At 56.9% G+C, this 15,729-nt stretch overlaps 1 protein-coding gene and 1 long non-coding RNA gene across 4 annotated transcripts in view; both read right to left on the bottom strand.

The window, feature by feature from the left end:
* The window catches only part of LOC129050987 (uncharacterized), a 96,686-nt gene extending 95,614 nt beyond the window's left edge, over positions 1-1,072 (bottom strand). For all 3 annotated transcript variants that reach the window (XR_008514917.2, XR_010135874.1, XR_008514918.2), the window contains exons 1-2: positions 462-1,072; positions 17-339 (exon numbers count right to left, since the gene is read on the bottom strand). This is a non-coding gene — a long non-coding RNA (uncharacterized LOC129050987). The remainder of the gene's footprint in view (positions 1-16; positions 340-461) is intronic.
* Positions 1,073-5,728: 4,656 nt separating this feature from the next.
* On the bottom strand, positions 5,729-12,733 carry PDZK1IP1 (PDZK1 interacting protein 1). Its single transcript, NM_001133937.2, is given in 4 exon segments — positions 5,729-6,176; positions 7,693-7,788; positions 10,007-10,115; positions 12,563-12,733. Coding segments are annotated over 4 exon segments (345 nt in total). The 5' UTR covers positions 12,630-12,733; the 3' UTR covers positions 5,729-6,103.
* Between the last annotated feature and the right edge of the window lie 2,996 nt (positions 12,734-15,729).

Here is a 15,729-nt window from a genome sequence, read left to right as displayed (position 1 = left end):
CACAGCTAGAACTGACCAAAGGCCCAGTTATTCATTTACAAAGTCCATGTCCAGAACTGTACCAGCCTCAGCGGTGTGGAACAAATCAGTGTGGCCAGGTCCATTGTGCTGATGCCTCAAGAGATCCAGGCTGGCAGATGGGTCTGGCACATTCTGTACCAGCCAGCCAAGCAGAGCGTCCAGCTTACTTCTCACTCGACTCCTTACATAACCCTGGTCAGGTACTCTCCATTCCTTGGGCTTAAATTCCATAGTGTAATGTTAGTAAACCGGGCTAAATGATCCTAAGGATCTTGCTAGCTCTGATGCACCGTGATCTCTCATCCAAGTCAGTTCACTCTGTAATAAATAATCATAATAACAACAGTAATTTTCTAAATAGCTAACAGTTACTGTGTATTGTTGCTAAGCACTATTCTGTGTATTTCATGTGAATGTTTAACATTCATAACACCACTTACCATGTAAACATCATTTACTGCCCTAATTTACAGTGAACTGGAGCTCCGAGAGTCACGTTGATTTATCCACAGTCCCAGGCTACCAAGTGTTTAAGCTGTGCTGCTTCCAAGCTGCCTGACCCAGACCTGAGCTCTTAACCTCTCAATGGGCATCCAAGTCGAAAGCAGAATCTCTGGCTCAAGTGCCGACTGCCCAGCTGTTTCAGAACTCCACCATGCATCCAACTGCTCCTCCAGGACTTGCCTACGGATGTGTTGCAGGCTCCGAAACGTCACACATCCACGCTGCATCCTCATCCCACACATGCTCCTGCTTGTTCCTGGCATCTGCCATTCTCAGTGCCATTCACTAGCCTATATGATGCCTTCGAATCAGAGGAAGTTACCCTTCCTTCCAGGGATACGGGCCCACACCTGGTCTCAGGGACCCTTTAGTGGAGGCACAGTCTATACAGCCCAGAGCAGTGCCCCTGATGCCATCATCTTCCAATTTGCTCAGAGCAGACACTGGGATTCATCCTTAATATCTCTCTCTCTCTCTCTCTCTCTCTCTCTCTCTCTCTCTCTCTCTGCCAAGCCCTCTCTATCTTGTTTCTTCAGGGGGCCAGAGGTCCCAGAAATGATGCCATCTCTCTCATCCTCGGGGAAAAAAATGGCCCAGGGCAAAAGCCACTGCGCTCCCAGACCCCTGCCGAAAGAGGAGGTGTAATGTCAGGACTAGGATGGCTAAACGCCCAAGCTGACCCCACCAGCGATGCAGGGAGGCTGAGGTGTTCGCAGACTCGGCCACTGGGGCCACAAGGAGGGGGCTCGGAGGCCCCACTGCCCTTGCATTCCACAGGAGGACCCAGTTGCAGGCATGACCTGAGAGGTTCCTGGGACCACGTCATGGAAATGCGTCTGGTCCCAGTGTGACGGGGAAGAGCCGCGCCTGAAGCTCAACTTCCGAGGCTCTGCTCAATCTACGCTTCCTTTAGAGCGCGCAGCCACCAGGTGGCAGCCGAGGCCACGGGCAGACGAAAAGCTCCCGAAACTGAAGGCCTGCCAGGCAGCAGAGTTCCGAAGGGCTCCCAGGACCTTCAACCAGAAAGAGACAGTGAGCATATGCGCATGTGTATGTCTGAGCCCGTGCAGGGAGGAGGGGTATAAACAGACACCGCGGGACAGATGGCTGGAGTTTAGTCCCTTCCTTCGGGGCTCTTCGCCACTCCTTGGGCTTCCCTACTCCTGCCCAGCCCTGTCCTGGGTGCACAGAGAGGGAAGTCACTCCATTCCTGCCCTTGAGGAGCTCCCAGACCCAGGGCAGGAGCAGGATGCAGACAAGTAGACAGCACCTTGGGGTGGGTGGAGTGTGTGGGGCAGGTGAGGCGGGTGCAAAGAGAGGGAGGAGCAGGGGCTGAAGTTGCCCGCAGGAAGTGCTGAACCCAGGAGTGGGGAAAGGAGCATCTGGGAAGAAATGGCATCTACGCTGATCATGGAGGGCTTCCTGGCAAGTCTCTGGAGCAATAATAACACGGATGTCATCTCTGTTTCCTCCCAGCAGCCCTGCAAGGAATGTACTACAGAGCCAATTTTACTGGCAAACGAATGGAAGATCTGAAAGGCTAGGCGATCCCACAGGCAGTGAGGAGCAGGCTGGAATTTGAACCAATCGGCATGATTCCCAAGCTCAAGCTTTTGGTCACCCACGCACTGCCAGGGACAAAAAAAAAAAAAAAACCTGGGAGGAGAGCCAAGCTGGGGAGTCAAGACCCCCCAGCTAGGTCTGGATGGGAGGCAGGTGCCTCCACCCTGGTCCCAGAGCAAGTTCTGCTGGCTTCAGCCACCTGACTTCCCTGTGAAGTTGGGCAGAGGCCAGAGCAGACTGTGTGATTCTGGCCCCAGCCCCAGCACCTCTACCCCCCATCTTTACTACCCCTAGGCTGCGGGAAGAGGCTTTGTCCAGCAGTAGTCCTGATCTTATGGCTCCTTGAAGCACAATAAACAGATAGTATTTCTGCATATGTCACTCTGAGTATGAGGGCAGTAATCTTGAAACTCCCCTTGACCACCTGGCACTCTGGAGACGCAACGCCACAGCCTGTTTTCAAAGCCAACTCCTGGCTGGAAGTTCCTCTTCAAGTCTAACTAAAGTAAGCAGTGCTGCAGTCTCCCTTCAGCTCTGCAGTTGCTGGGTGGAGGCTTTTCTTTCCTGCCTGAGTTTGGGTATAACCTATAATGTAACCCTATGAAACTTACATGTTTTAGGTGGGAGAGGGGAAAACAAGGTGCAAGCCCTGTTCCAGGAAGAGCAAAAATGTCCTCAACAGTAAGAGGACATCCTGGTCTGAGAGCCAGGGCTTGGGGCAGCCTGTGGTCCTGGCAGAGAGCTGGTGGAAGGGACCACGGAGAGATGATACCACACACAGAAGTGAGACCAATGAGATCATGGGAACTGCCTGGCCAAGGGCTGACATCAAGGAAGCTTGGGAGGCAGGGGACAGCTAGGAAGGGGACAACCAAGAGAACCAGCTGGAAACTGAAAAGGGATGCAAGGCAGAAAGAGGAGGTGGGCGCTGAGCTCAGGTGGAGGAGGAGAAAGGGAAACAGGACAGAGAGAGGCAAAGGATGAGACAAAAGCAGAGGCGGACAGACTGAGAAACAGGGAGACAGAGATGGATGGAGGCTGGGAGAGACAAAGAGGAGACAGGCCTGGGCAGGAGAGGTCCTACATGGGGAGAAAAGGTTGGGAAGAGAGCAGGAAAGAGAGAAGGAGCACAGGTGTCTGGAGGTTCCCACCCGGCCCAGCCCACCCCTCCTGCAGGTTGGGTCTCTCCATTGTCTGCCAATCAGGAAGCTCAGGATCTCCTCCCTCAGGGCTGGGGGTGGAGAGCTCGCCTCCAGCCCCGCCCTAGTCCAGAGGCTCCCCCTCCCCAGGCCCTGGGAGGCCGCCCCTGGGACTGGCTGTGCAGCGATAGATGGTGGGGGCCCAGCTGGTGCGTTATCAGCCTTCTCCAGGAGCGCGCCTGAGCCACTCCGTGGCTGCCAGTCTGAGATTAGGCCCCCGGAGGGTCATTAAGCGCCACCCTGGCCCGGGCCCAGCCTCCTTTCCCTCCCCGATCTGGCCAGGCTGGCAGGTGGGAATGAGCGATAAGGATTGGGGGTCTCAGCGGTTCTGGGGCCGGCAGCTCCCTGCTCCCAGCACCCCCCTCCGGATCAGGGCAGAAACATGGGGTGAGGGTGAGGGGCTGTAAGGTCAGTGCCAGCCCAGCCCCTGCAGGAGCCCCTAGGGTTCCCACTCTCCTAGATCTGCCCATATTGAGCAAGACAGAATGAGAAGGGGGCCAAGGAGGCTCTTGGAAAGGCCTCAGACAGCTGCTGGGGAGCAAGGTGAGCCCAGGCAGAAGCAGGCTTCTCCTGGCAAAACCTCACAGGTGTGAGGGGCTGGGATTCACTTGCTGCAGGGAGACAGGGATGGTGGCTCTGCCTTCTGGCCCTGGCAGGCTGGTGGAGTGACCTGACTCGAACCCACTCCCACCCGCCAAGCACAACTGAGGGCAGAGCTGGGAGGAAATGTGGCCTCGTGCAAGGAGAATCGGATCCGGCAGTCAGAAGCTTCCCACCAGGAGGCAGGAAAGGAAGAGGGGACTGTTTGTGCCTTAGCAGAGGCCTGACCCTCTAGGAACCTCTGTCTCTCCTTCAGTGAGTGGAGAAGCTGGGCTGGCTGCTGGCCTGGCTTTGCCCTCTGGTCTAATCAAGGAAGACTTCCCAGAAGAGGAGGAACCTTGGTAGGGTCAAGAAAAAACAATGGGCAGAGTTTAAACTGGCAGAGGTGGGGTGAAAAGGCATGAGTCACAGGCAGCCACGTAAGCAAAAGCCTAGAGTAGAAATCACAAGCCACAGTTCATTAAGCTGAAGCCCAGAGAGGGGAGGTGACTTGTCTCAAGACACGCAGAAAGGCAAGGATAGGTCTGGAGCAAAGCCGCTGCTCCCCCACCCCCAGGCCTCTTCCCTCTGCTGCAGGCTGCATCCTAAACCCAATGAGGTGAGAAGAAATGATTCCCATTTAAGATGAGTCTTCCCCAGTGGTACTTGGTGAAGCCTTGGAATAGCAAAAGAATGGCCATAACATGAAGCATGGGGGCTGTGACAGGTTGAGACAAGTGGCAGAGGGAGAACTTTGGGACAAGGTGGATGGCCTCCTACCTTCTGGCCCCACTTCTCTGGATCTGGGAATTATCCTGGATGAGTCTCTCAGGTTATCACCCTGGACAGAGACAGAAGCTGTTCCCATAAGGCCAACAGTCACAGAAGTGAGGGGCCTCCAGGTTCAGCCAGCCAGGCAAGGCGTGCCTCCCCTCTCCCCTGCTCCTACTAGGACCCAGTTTCCTGATCCTCCCGACCCTACCCTGACTCCCACCCCAGGACTGGGCGTTGGGCGGGGCAGGCATAGGCAAGGACTGGGCTCTCCTCCAGCTCTGCCGTGAGACTGGCCAAATCTTCCACGGAGAGAAAGCTCAGCTCAGAGAGGACAACAGCTTTCCCAAGCTCACACACAAGTTGGCAGAGGACCCAGGACTCAGATCTGGGCTTCCTGAGTCTCAACCCAAGACTCCTTCCTAACACTTCCTATGCCAAAGCCCAGCACGGAGGGGCTACCGGAGGGAGACAGAGCTAGATCTGTGTGAACCCACTGTGACACCTCCAGCACAGAGGCAGAGGGTGAGCGGCGCTAAGCAAGGAAAAGCCCAGAGTCTCAGGGATGAAGGATGCTTTGGGGGCGGGGACTTCCAAGAGGGGCGCTACCTGGAGCAAGGGTAGAGTGGGTGAGCTCTCTGGCCCATGGGCCTCTGACATCCTCTTCCTTCCCTATATACATGAAACTGATCAGTACTAGGGGAACCTAGCTCATATCAGGGTCTGCCCTGCTCTGCCCTGGGAAGCCTTGCCTGGCTGCTCTGGTTGAAGAAAGGGTTTGGCCTGAGGGGACAAGAACCAGCCCATTGGCAGAAATGGGCTCACCTGTCCTGGTCTCCCTGCCTCCCCGTTCTCCCAGGTGTCATCAGACTCTCCCATTTGAGGGTGCTTCACTCTCAAACACCAGAAAAGACACTAACCCTCTCTTACCCTCACCCTGGCCACAGACTCTCAGCCCCTCCCCAGCCTGGGCCCCCTCGGTCCCAGCTGCCCTGTGGGCACAGGGGCTTCCTGCATAATCCCCCAAAGCCACTATGACAGAGTCAGAAGGTGACTGTCATGATTCAGAAAGCAAGATGGGGACTCACTGGAAGCCTGAGGGGCTGTTGCTGAGCCTCAGCCCCAGAAATACAAAAAGTCTTTATTTCACAGAAATTAGGGCCATTTCCATAGTTATGGGGAAGGACGTGTGAGCAGGATGGGAGGTGCTGAGCTGTCTGTCCTCTCCAGAAGGCTCTTCTGAGCTGAAGGGGAGACTCCAGGGCCACAGCCGAGCCCCAACCTAGACACGGTCTGAGCTCCAACCTTGGCTGGCTATACTTCAGGGGCTGGTAGGGCCGGCATGGGGCTGGAGGGAGTCAGCCCACTATTGCAGATTCCACACAAAGAAGGAGGGGGCTTGGGTGGTAGCACTGGGCATCCATCCCAGGTGCCTGGGAGTCTTGAGGTTGGAGCCACAGACAAGGTTACATCGGGGTGCTGCGGACCTTGCCTTCCTCCTCAGGCACATTCTCATAGGCATTCTCATGCTCACTGGACCTGAAAGAAGAAGGCATGGGCCTGGTGGATCATCACTCCTCCCATTCTATCCCCTTCTCCCTGCTCCTTCCTGCACTTGTGACAGTAATAGCTTCCAGATTAAAAGCTTGACTCCCAGAAGGGGATTGTCCTGACCACATCTGGGCTTATGCATCCGAGACTGGAAGCCTCTCAGCATCCCCTCCCTGACACCTATCTCCCTCCTCCTGTGGACTGCTCCACTACTGGGTCCTACTGAGCCCATCCCCCACCGAGCCCATCCTCCACCGAGACCATGCTCCACTAAGCCCATCCCCCACTCAGCTCCATCCCCAACTGAGTCCATCCCCCACTGAACCCATCCTCCATTGAACCCATCCCCCACTGAGTCCATCCCCTACTAAGCCCGTCCCCCACTGAGACCATCCCCAACTGAGTCCATTCCCCACTGAACCCATCCTCCATTGAACCCATCTCCCACTGAGTCCATCCCCCACTGAGTCCATCCCCTGCTGAGTCCATCCCCCACTAAGCCCATGCCCCACTGAGCTCCATTCCCCACTAAAGCCATCTCCCAACAAGCTCCATCCCCCACCAAGCTCCATCCCCCACTAAACCCATCCCCACTGAGTCCATCACCCACTGAGTCCATCCCCCACTGAGTCCATCCTCCATTGAACCCATTTCCCACTGAACCCATCCCCTACTGAACCCATCCCCCACTGAGCCCATTCCCCACTGAGTCCATCCCCCAGAGTCCATCCCTCACTGAGTCCATCCCTCGCTGAGCCCATCCCCCACTGAGTCCATCCCCTGCTGAGTCCATCCCCCACTAAGCCCATCCCCCACTGCGCTCCATCCCCCACTAAGCTCCATCCCCCACTAAACCCATCTCCCAACAAGCTCCATCCCCCACCAAGCTCCATCCCCCACTAAGCCCACCCCCCACTGAGCTCCATCTTCCTCTGAACCCATCCCCACTGAGTCCATCCTCCACTGAATCCATCCACCACTGAACCCATCCCCCACTGAGCTCCATCCCCCACAGAACCCATCCCCCACTGAGCTCCCTCCCCCACTGAACCCATCCCCCACTGAGTCCACCCCCACTGAACCCATCCCCCACTGAGCTCCATCCCCCACTGAGTCCATCCCCCACTGAGTCCATACCCCAGTGAACCCATCCCCCACTGAGCTGCATCCTCTACTGAGCCTTCCCCTCACTGAGTCCCTCACTCTTTTTTTCCTTCCTCCATTGAACCCCTTGTCCCCATTGTACCCACTGCCCTATGAGTCCCCTCCCCTACACTGAACCCTACCCTCCGAAGTCTCCGTCCCCTTCCAGAGCCCTCGCCCCACACAGAGGCTGCATTTTCCCCACAGAGCCCTGCAATCCTCACAAAGCCCCCATTGCCTCACTGGCTTTTGCCCACGTGAGTCTCCGTCCTCCCCAGCCACCTCCCCCCACCAGCACCCGTCTTGAGGTTCTCCTTAGGCCCAGAGAGCACAGACCGGGCAGCCCTGCCCTGCACCTCACCTGAAACTGGCCGCCATCGAAGAGTACCTTCCGTCCATTCCCACTAGGACTCCATCTGCCTTGTTTCCGATGGTCAGGATCATGTGCGCAGGCTCCCTGGGGATGGGACTCATCAGTGGGGCTCCGCAGTGGGGGCCCCCCCTCGTCCAAGCAGACCCTATTCTGGGTCCTGGTTCTCACAAGCCCGAAGGCCAGCAACTGCCCTTCCCAGAGCTGTGTGCATCAGGGCCTGTCAGCCGCGGCTTCTGGCCCCACCCATGGGGGGTCTCACACTTTCTCCCCACTCCATGGTGGGGGGCCAAATATTTGCAGAAGACTTATCCTGAGTCCAAAGCCTCTCTCTGTTCCAGATGCCCTCAGTTCAGCCTCCACAGCAGGCCCTGCAGGATGCAGTGTCTGCCCCAAATTTCCCCAGGTCGTGCCTTGGGCAGTGGGCACAGATGTGGTTGGTGGCTCTTCAGGCAGAGCTTGGGCAGGTGGAGAAAGTCTATCTGAAGAGCATCCAACAAAAACCTCCTCGCCTCTTACTCAACTTTAAATCCCCTGCAGTGTGGGCTCTCCCTGAAGCCTCCCAGAAGCTGCTCTCATGAGGGTCACAGGGACCCGAACACCTGCTCATTTCCTTAGACATCCCACAGGCACCCCAGACTTAATATATCTCCAATTAAATTCAGCAGTTGCCCCTACATCTGCTCGTCCTCCTGTGTTCTGGGCCTTGGTGAGTGATCCGCCATGAGAAACCTAGATGCCATCCCTGCCTTCCTCCCCTCGAGTCCGCTGCTGTCTGTGATGACCAACTCCCAGGGTGTCCACCTCCTAGACAGTGCTCAGACCCGTCTCTTCACTTCATCCTCTCTGCCACCGCTACAGTCCAGACCCCCTCCTGACCTCATACCCACCCCCTCACCACTCTCCAGGCCTGCAGACTGGAGACTCCTCCACCGCCACCGTGCATGTGCCACGAGGCAGCCAGGGTCATTCTGCAAAGGCCGTGTCTCATCCCGAAACTGGCTTAAAAACTTGCCACCGGAGGCAGGGTGCGGTGGCTCATGCCTGTAATCCTAGCACTTTGAGAGGCTAGGGCAGGTGGATCAGGAGGTCGGGAGTTGGAGACCAGCCTGGCCAACATAGTGAAACCTGTCTCCACTAAAAATACAAAAATTAGCCAGGCGTGGTGTCAGGCACCTGTAATCCCATCTTCTCGGGAGGCTGGAGCAGGAGAACCACTTGAACCCGGGAGGCAGAAGTTGCAGTGAGCCGAGATCGAGCCATCATTGCACTCCAGCCTGGGCAACAAGAGCAAAACTCCATCTCCAAAAAACAAAACAAAACAAAAAACAAGATTGTCACTGGATTCCTGCTCACTTAGGTAAAGTCCAAAGCTCAGGTCATTGGGTGTGCGAGAGCCTGGTTGGCCTGGGCCTGCCCACCTCACCAGCCTCATCTCAGATGTCTCCATCACTGTCTCCACCCACTGAGCCACTGGGGTTTCCTCAGCAACCCTGCATGGGGCTAGCACTCAAGCCACCAGGCCACCTTTGTGAAATCTGGGAAGAAATGCCCCTGGGGACAGAGGCAGCCTTGCCTGAAGGTCCTGACCTGGTGAGTGCAGAGTGAGCTGGATTTCAGCCCACCCGCCCTTCACCTGTGTGTGTCTGTCCCCAGCAGCCCTGGCGCCATGCCCCTAACTCAGGACCTGGGTGTACCCTTCTCTCAACTGCAGCACTCTTCCCACGTCACTCTATCCTGGTAGTGACTCCTCCTCGTTAGTCAGGTTTCAGGATAAACATGCAATGGGGAAGCCGTCTCTGACCACCCCGGACCAGGTCAGGCCCTGCAGTGTCCTCTGCACTCTCCCTCAGCAGCAACTCTTGAACTTCTGACAGCTCACTCCAGTCTGAGCCTGTGAGAGCAGCAGGTGTGTCTGTCCCATGCCCTGTCTGTACCACAGCTGACCCACCCAAAGGAGGGACCGCCCCTTCTAGAGGTCCTTACAGCCCCCATCACAGGCTGGGCTGCTATCCTGGCTCTGCAGAAACACCAAGACGCCAAGAAGAGAAGCCGTTTCCCCAAAGCTCACAGGGAGTGGGCGCCAGAGCTGTGGGGCCCACAGAGCCCAGGTCTGGGAGCCAGCAAGCCTAGGCTCTCATTCCGACTGTCACCAACCCACCCCATGAGCTTGAGCCTCACTTTCCCTTCCACACAGGGGGAGGATTGGACACAGGGTTTCTGAGGCCCTTCTCACCGCTACTAGAGCAAGAGCAGTGGTCCTGGACCCACCCTGCCTGCTCAGGGACCCTTGGGCAGCACTCACGGCTCCTCCTGGCACCAGAAGTGGTTGACTGCAAAGGCGATTGCAACGAGGACCAGGAACACGGCCACCGCAATGAGGCCCTGCATCCAGGGCTGAAGGTTCCCCAGGCCTAACAAAGGGAGAGGGGCTGTAGCAGACAGGGCCACAGTGGGGCTGCATGTGCAGGAGAGCCAGGGGCCTCACTCTCCAAGGGCCCCACCTGTGCTGAAGGCCCTCAGCCAGCTGCCAGGAGCAAGGAGACATTCTGGGGAGGCAGGGGTGGGATACGGCCCATCTGACCCACTTATGCATCTTAAGCTCCACCGAGCTTAGGAAAAGGAGGGAGCTGGAAGAACAACAGAGGCTCAGAGAGAAGGGAGTTGGAAGGAGTGAGAAGCCAAGGAGGGAAGAGCCTCAGAGTGCTGTATCTAGGCAGCCCAGAGCCTCTTTCCCTCCCCCAGGTGGGTCACATGCAGCCCCAGGGACCAAAGGGCAGCCCCCTGGACAGCTGGCCTAGGCCTTGCAGCTGGGAGTGGCTCCCAGAAGGCTGAGGAGGACCCAGAGCTGACAAGACTGGTCTGGGATCTAGAAGATCCTGTTCTGTAGCAAGACGTTTCTCTGATGGTAGGAAGGGTATGAGAGTGGGAGACTCTCAGGGCTGCTCAGCTGGGGAGATCTGGGGTGCCTGGGGTACCCAGAGAGAGGAGTGGACCAGGACATCTTTAGAGGGGCAGAACAGAGGGGTGAGCTCTACTCTGGGTCTTGGGGACCAGGAAAGAATCCTCAAAACCTGAGCTCCTTTTGATTCCCCCAGCTGGGTGCCCAGGGACTAGGCCCAGAGATTAGGTTGAGGCCCCAACCATGCACCCTTCTCTACTTTTTTTATTTTTTAATAGAGACAGGGTCTTACTATGTTGCCCAGGCTGGTCTCAAACTCCTGGGCTCAGGTGATCCTCTGGCCTTGGCCTCCCAAAGTGCTGGGATTACAGGCATGAGCTACTGCACCAGGTCCCTTCTCTGCTTTTTGACCCTTGACACCAACACAGTCCCTGAAGATTTTCCTGAAGTCCCTGCCTTCAGGCCTCTGCTTCCCCAAAGGACTTTCCTCTTCCCCAGCATCACTGCACTCCATGAGCCTGCAGGAGCTCAGCCCTGTAGAGAAAAGACCCTCAGCAGGGAGAAGTCCCAGGACAAAACGCAGGACAGCAGGAGGCTTCAGAGGGGTCCTGCCTCCAGGCCAGAATATACCTGCATCCCTATATTTTGAGGGACCCAAGCTGGACATGAGAAAACCTTCCTCTGGCTCACTCCTGCTCATATGTCCTCCTTTGAGTCTACCAAAAGCTCTCCTGCTGCAGTGGAGGCCTGACCTCTTCTCCGAGCCTGGCAAATATTGGGAAGGAGGAAGGAGGCTAGGAACTCTCTGGCCTGTAGTGAGGTCAGACCTCACTTATCTCCAGGGGAAGCAGAAGACACCCAGTATGATTACCCTCAGTTCCACACCTGCCAAAAGCAGTGTTTGGGAGTCATTGTTTCCCTGGGGGTTCAGACTGCTCCCTCAGGTCAGTGGTTGCTCAAGCATGGGGAGTTAGGGCTCAACCCTTGGAGGCCCTTCCCTGTTTCCTCCTAGACCCTGCAGCCAATTCCCTCCAGTCGCCCCAGGGACCACAGTCGCTGCTCCTCCTCCCATGTGGGGTTAGCACATACAGCAAGGGGCAGTGCCTGGGGCAGGAGAAAGGTGGTCTGAGCCCTGTCCTTTCTTGCCCTGCTCTGTGACTCAACCTCTCTGGTCTGCAGTTCCCCAGAGGGTTTCCAAGACTGGGGAGACAGTTGAAGCAGACACACATAAGAGCTCGGGGTGGGGGTGGGAGGGGAGCTCTGGAAGTATCTTTGCCAGTCCCCTCTGGACCAAGTCCCACCTGCAGAGTCCCCAGACTTTGGCTGCAGATGCAGCCTGACAGTGTAGAATGAAAGCCAGACCTTGGGTATATTGCTTCACCAGGTGCAAAGCCCTTCTACACCCCTGACCTGGCAGCAGCCCCGGGAGGTGGGCAGGGTGGGGTTTATTGTTCCCATTTTACGGGTGAGAAAACTGAGTCTCAGGAAGGGGCAGTGATTTGCTCAAGGTCACACATCGATTCAGGCAGAGCAGGACAAAGAGCGCAGATATTTGAGGGAGTCGCACTGGGCACCGTTCTCTACCCAAGCCCAAGAGGCTGAGACAAAGCCCAAGCCTTTGAGGGGTGGCTTGGGCACCACTCTCACCCTACTTGTATCCCTGGGCCCCCTGTACTCAGGACCCGGCCATCCCTTGGGCAATGCCTGCTCTTGGGGCTTGGGCCTCAAATCCTGTTCCTCCCTGAGATCCTAGAACCAACTGCTGCCACTTTTCACTCGTTGAAAACAAGTGACAGGCAGAGACTTGGTTCAGAGGTCTCTGCCTTGGAAAGTTCTTTCAGCTAGCGCAGTCCCTGCTCCCCCTCCAAACTGTAAGTATCAAGGCCCTGGGGAGGGGAGCCAGAACACCACCTATCCACCCCTGGGTCTCCCGTGCCCAGCCCTCTCCTCCTGAGCTACCTTGCTGACAGCTGGCAGGTGGCACTGCCGTGAGCAGACCCAGAATGAGGAGGCCGAGGGCCGACATGGCTGCAGCAGCTCCTAGCCTTGCTTCTGGCCGCTGGTGTCTGGGCTCGTGGAGCTGCTGTGGGGTCTGTTGGTGTCCGCCTGAAATCAACCTGGGCTCAGTCTGGCCCTGGAGGAGAGGAGCTAGGAAGGAGGAAGACGAGGGAGGGAGGAGACACAAAGACGGGTGTCGGAGAGAACCTGCCCTCCCTCCCATGGTAATGAGCTGCCAGGCCTGGCCTCCCCTGGCTGGTGCCCAGCTCACTTGCGCTGGCATTCGAGGTCATCTTCTAGGGGCCAGCTAAGGAGGTGGGTATGAGGACCAAGCAGATGTGGGAGAGTCCCAGCCTCACCTCCATGCCCTGAGCTCCCTTTTCCTGGCAGTGGGGCTAGATTCTAGAGAAAGGGGTGACACACAGTCGAGCCTGCCTTGACTGAGCCCAGTGGGCGGGGCTTCTTGGAAGGCTGACAGTGGGATTAAGAAATGTGCTGGCTGCCTCAGGAGCCTGGGGAAAACCCCAGAAGCCCAGAGAAGGCTCAAAGCTGCTGGACTCCCCCGAGAGCCTGGCCTATTTCCTGTTCTCCCCACCACCTGCCCCTGCACCGCCAAGCCAAACTCTGGGACTCTAATGCTGGGACACACCACGGCTTCAGTGCCTTCCACGCCCTGGCCCAGCCCAGTAGCTTCCTAAATCCACCCCCTCCTGCAAAGATCTCAATAGAGGGCCTGAAGGTCCCAGTCCCCAGCTTTCACAGCCCATGCCCAGGCCCTGACCCAGCACAGCTAACCTAGGCCCAGTTCAGTTCTTCCTCTTGGCCCCAGATGTGGTCCCTGGAAACCGGGCAGGGCCTCAAAACAAGATACAGCCTTGGTGAGAGGCTTCAACACCCAACTTCAGATCCATATCCACCCATGGCAGAGGAGAAAATGGGCAAACACAGCCTGCTGTGGGGGACAAAGGACGGACACCCCAGATGGCAAGGTGCGATCTGGGGCCCAGAAGCCCTGGGTCTGTCACCCTCATAGCCAAAAGCAGCATTGAGGAAGGCACACCTAGCCCCTGGAACAGGGAGGCCCTGAAGCCAGAGCCCTCCAAAGAGGCAAAAGCCTCCCCAGGATCACGTGGTATCCACCTGGCCCTCCAGCTCAGGGAATGAGAACGGCCAGAATTCCTGAGCAAGCCCCTGACCAAGGGTCCTGCTGGTCTCCTTGCCCCATCCCCCACCCCAGAAGCATGGGAAGCTGAGATGCTGACTCCCCAGAAAGGAGCAGGCCAACTGGAACAAAGTCTCATCAGAGATGGAAGGTCCCCAGGAGCCAGCGCCTGAGCTGAAGGCACCTCCACAGCCTCTCTTCCCTGAAGTCACCAAACTCCTATTCACCAGGCCTCCTGGGCAACCCTTCCTATGGCAGGATGATTCTGCCTTCCTGCTCCAGCGGGAGCACTCAGACATCATGCCTCGGGCCTGCTTCCTCTGTGTGTGTGTGTGTGTGTGTGTGTGTGTGTGTGTGTGTGTGTGGTGTGTGTGTGTGTGGTGGGTGTGTGTGGGTGTGTGTGTGTTCACATGTGTGTGCAGTCAGGCCCATTGCCATCTAAAGATGGAGTGTCTCAAGGTGATCTGGGGGAACTTTGCTTGGAGTTGAGTGATGCCTCCCAAACATGTATATCCTGGCCTCCCTGCCACACCCAACTTGGTGTCCTCACAGTCTTCTAACACAGACTGGAGTAAGCACTGTGTGTGTTAATGAACAGCCAGAGAATCACTGATTGGAATGTAAGGAATGGGGCTGAATTTAACAAACATCTACTGGTGCCTTCTGCAAGAATTTTAGGGAGGGGAGTCACATGGTTAGTTTTGTGTTTGGGAAAACACCTCTCCATGCAGTGTGGAGAGTGAAAGGGGCATGCAAAGGCTGGAGAAGAGGAATCCAGGGATCTGCTACAGTGGCCACAACACCAGTGCCTGGACCTGGGCAGGAAGTGCCCGTGGGAACAGATCTGAGCCCTGTTGAGGAGGTAGAGAAGCCGGGGTGTGGCTGCTGGAACACAGTGCCAAGCTGGGAGAATGGGTACAGGCAGGAGGCAGGGCTTCAGGTGACTCCCAGGTTTCTGGCATAGGCAGCTGGGTAGATGCTGGTGCCTCAGTAGGGGCCAGAGCAAGTTTGGGGGGTTGCAGGATTGATGAGCTATACATTTTGAGGTATTATGCTTGCAGTGCCTGTGGACTTTCCAGAGGGAGACATCTGGAAGGCTGCAGAATCCCTGGGTCTGGAGTGGAACATCTGGGAGCCATCTGCAGCAAAGGGATGGTAACTGAGGCCTGGGAGCTCATGGTCTCCCCAGTGTATGTAGCGGGGGTAGGGGTGTTGAGGAGGAGAGCACAGAAAGGAGACACACCCCCAACACACAAAGGTCTTTCAAAGGAAGAAGGGGCAAGAGGAAACAGGAGGAAGCAACCCCAGGAAAATAGGGTGTCCCAGGAGCCAAGCAAGGACAGACTTAAGGAGGGTGGGGGGGTCACAGCTGTGCCACCCCCTCCAACCACTGCCCTCAGCACTCAAGTCCCAGGTTCTGCCTTCCTCACCCCAGTATCCTCCACTTCCCTGAAAAACCCAGGGAAAGGAAAGGATCCCCTGGGCTGTGCTTTGGGAGTGGTGGGGGAAGGGGATGAACAGGAAGGACATCAGGTGATCAACAGGAGGAAAACATACCTCCTGGGTCAAAGTCCCAAGCTTTAGAGCAAAACAAGTTGTTCCAGAAAAGAGGGGGCATGGGTGGACACTTGGCTTTGAGGCTGGTCCCTCCTCCCTGGAGGTCTTCACACGGGTGGAGGGTCATCTCCCCACCTGTATGGACACAGCCCTGATCCCCATGGTAACAAGGTGGGCCCCCCTACTGGTCTGGCTGGGGCCCAGGGTCTGGACTAAGGTCTCAGCAGCCCCACAGGGCTGCACCGTGTGTCCTGAGCAGCTGTTCCATCGACATTCGGTTCCTCCTTCCTGTTCCAGCCCAGCTGTCACCCAAAACCATCAGACCCCTTAGACAAGCCCTCCATCCAGCCAGACCTTATGCGATTGCCCTTCAGAAAAGCCAAAGTGGGCCTGGACTGTTTCCAGGAGT

This window comes from Pongo abelii, chromosome 1, assembly GCF_028885655.2.
Source record: "Pongo abelii isolate AG06213 chromosome 1, NHGRI_mPonAbe1-v2.0_pri, whole genome shotgun sequence".
Taxonomy (NCBI): domain Eukaryota; kingdom Metazoa; phylum Chordata; class Mammalia; order Primates; family Hominidae; genus Pongo; species Pongo abelii.
This window is presented reverse-complemented; position numbering and strand designations above follow the sequence as displayed.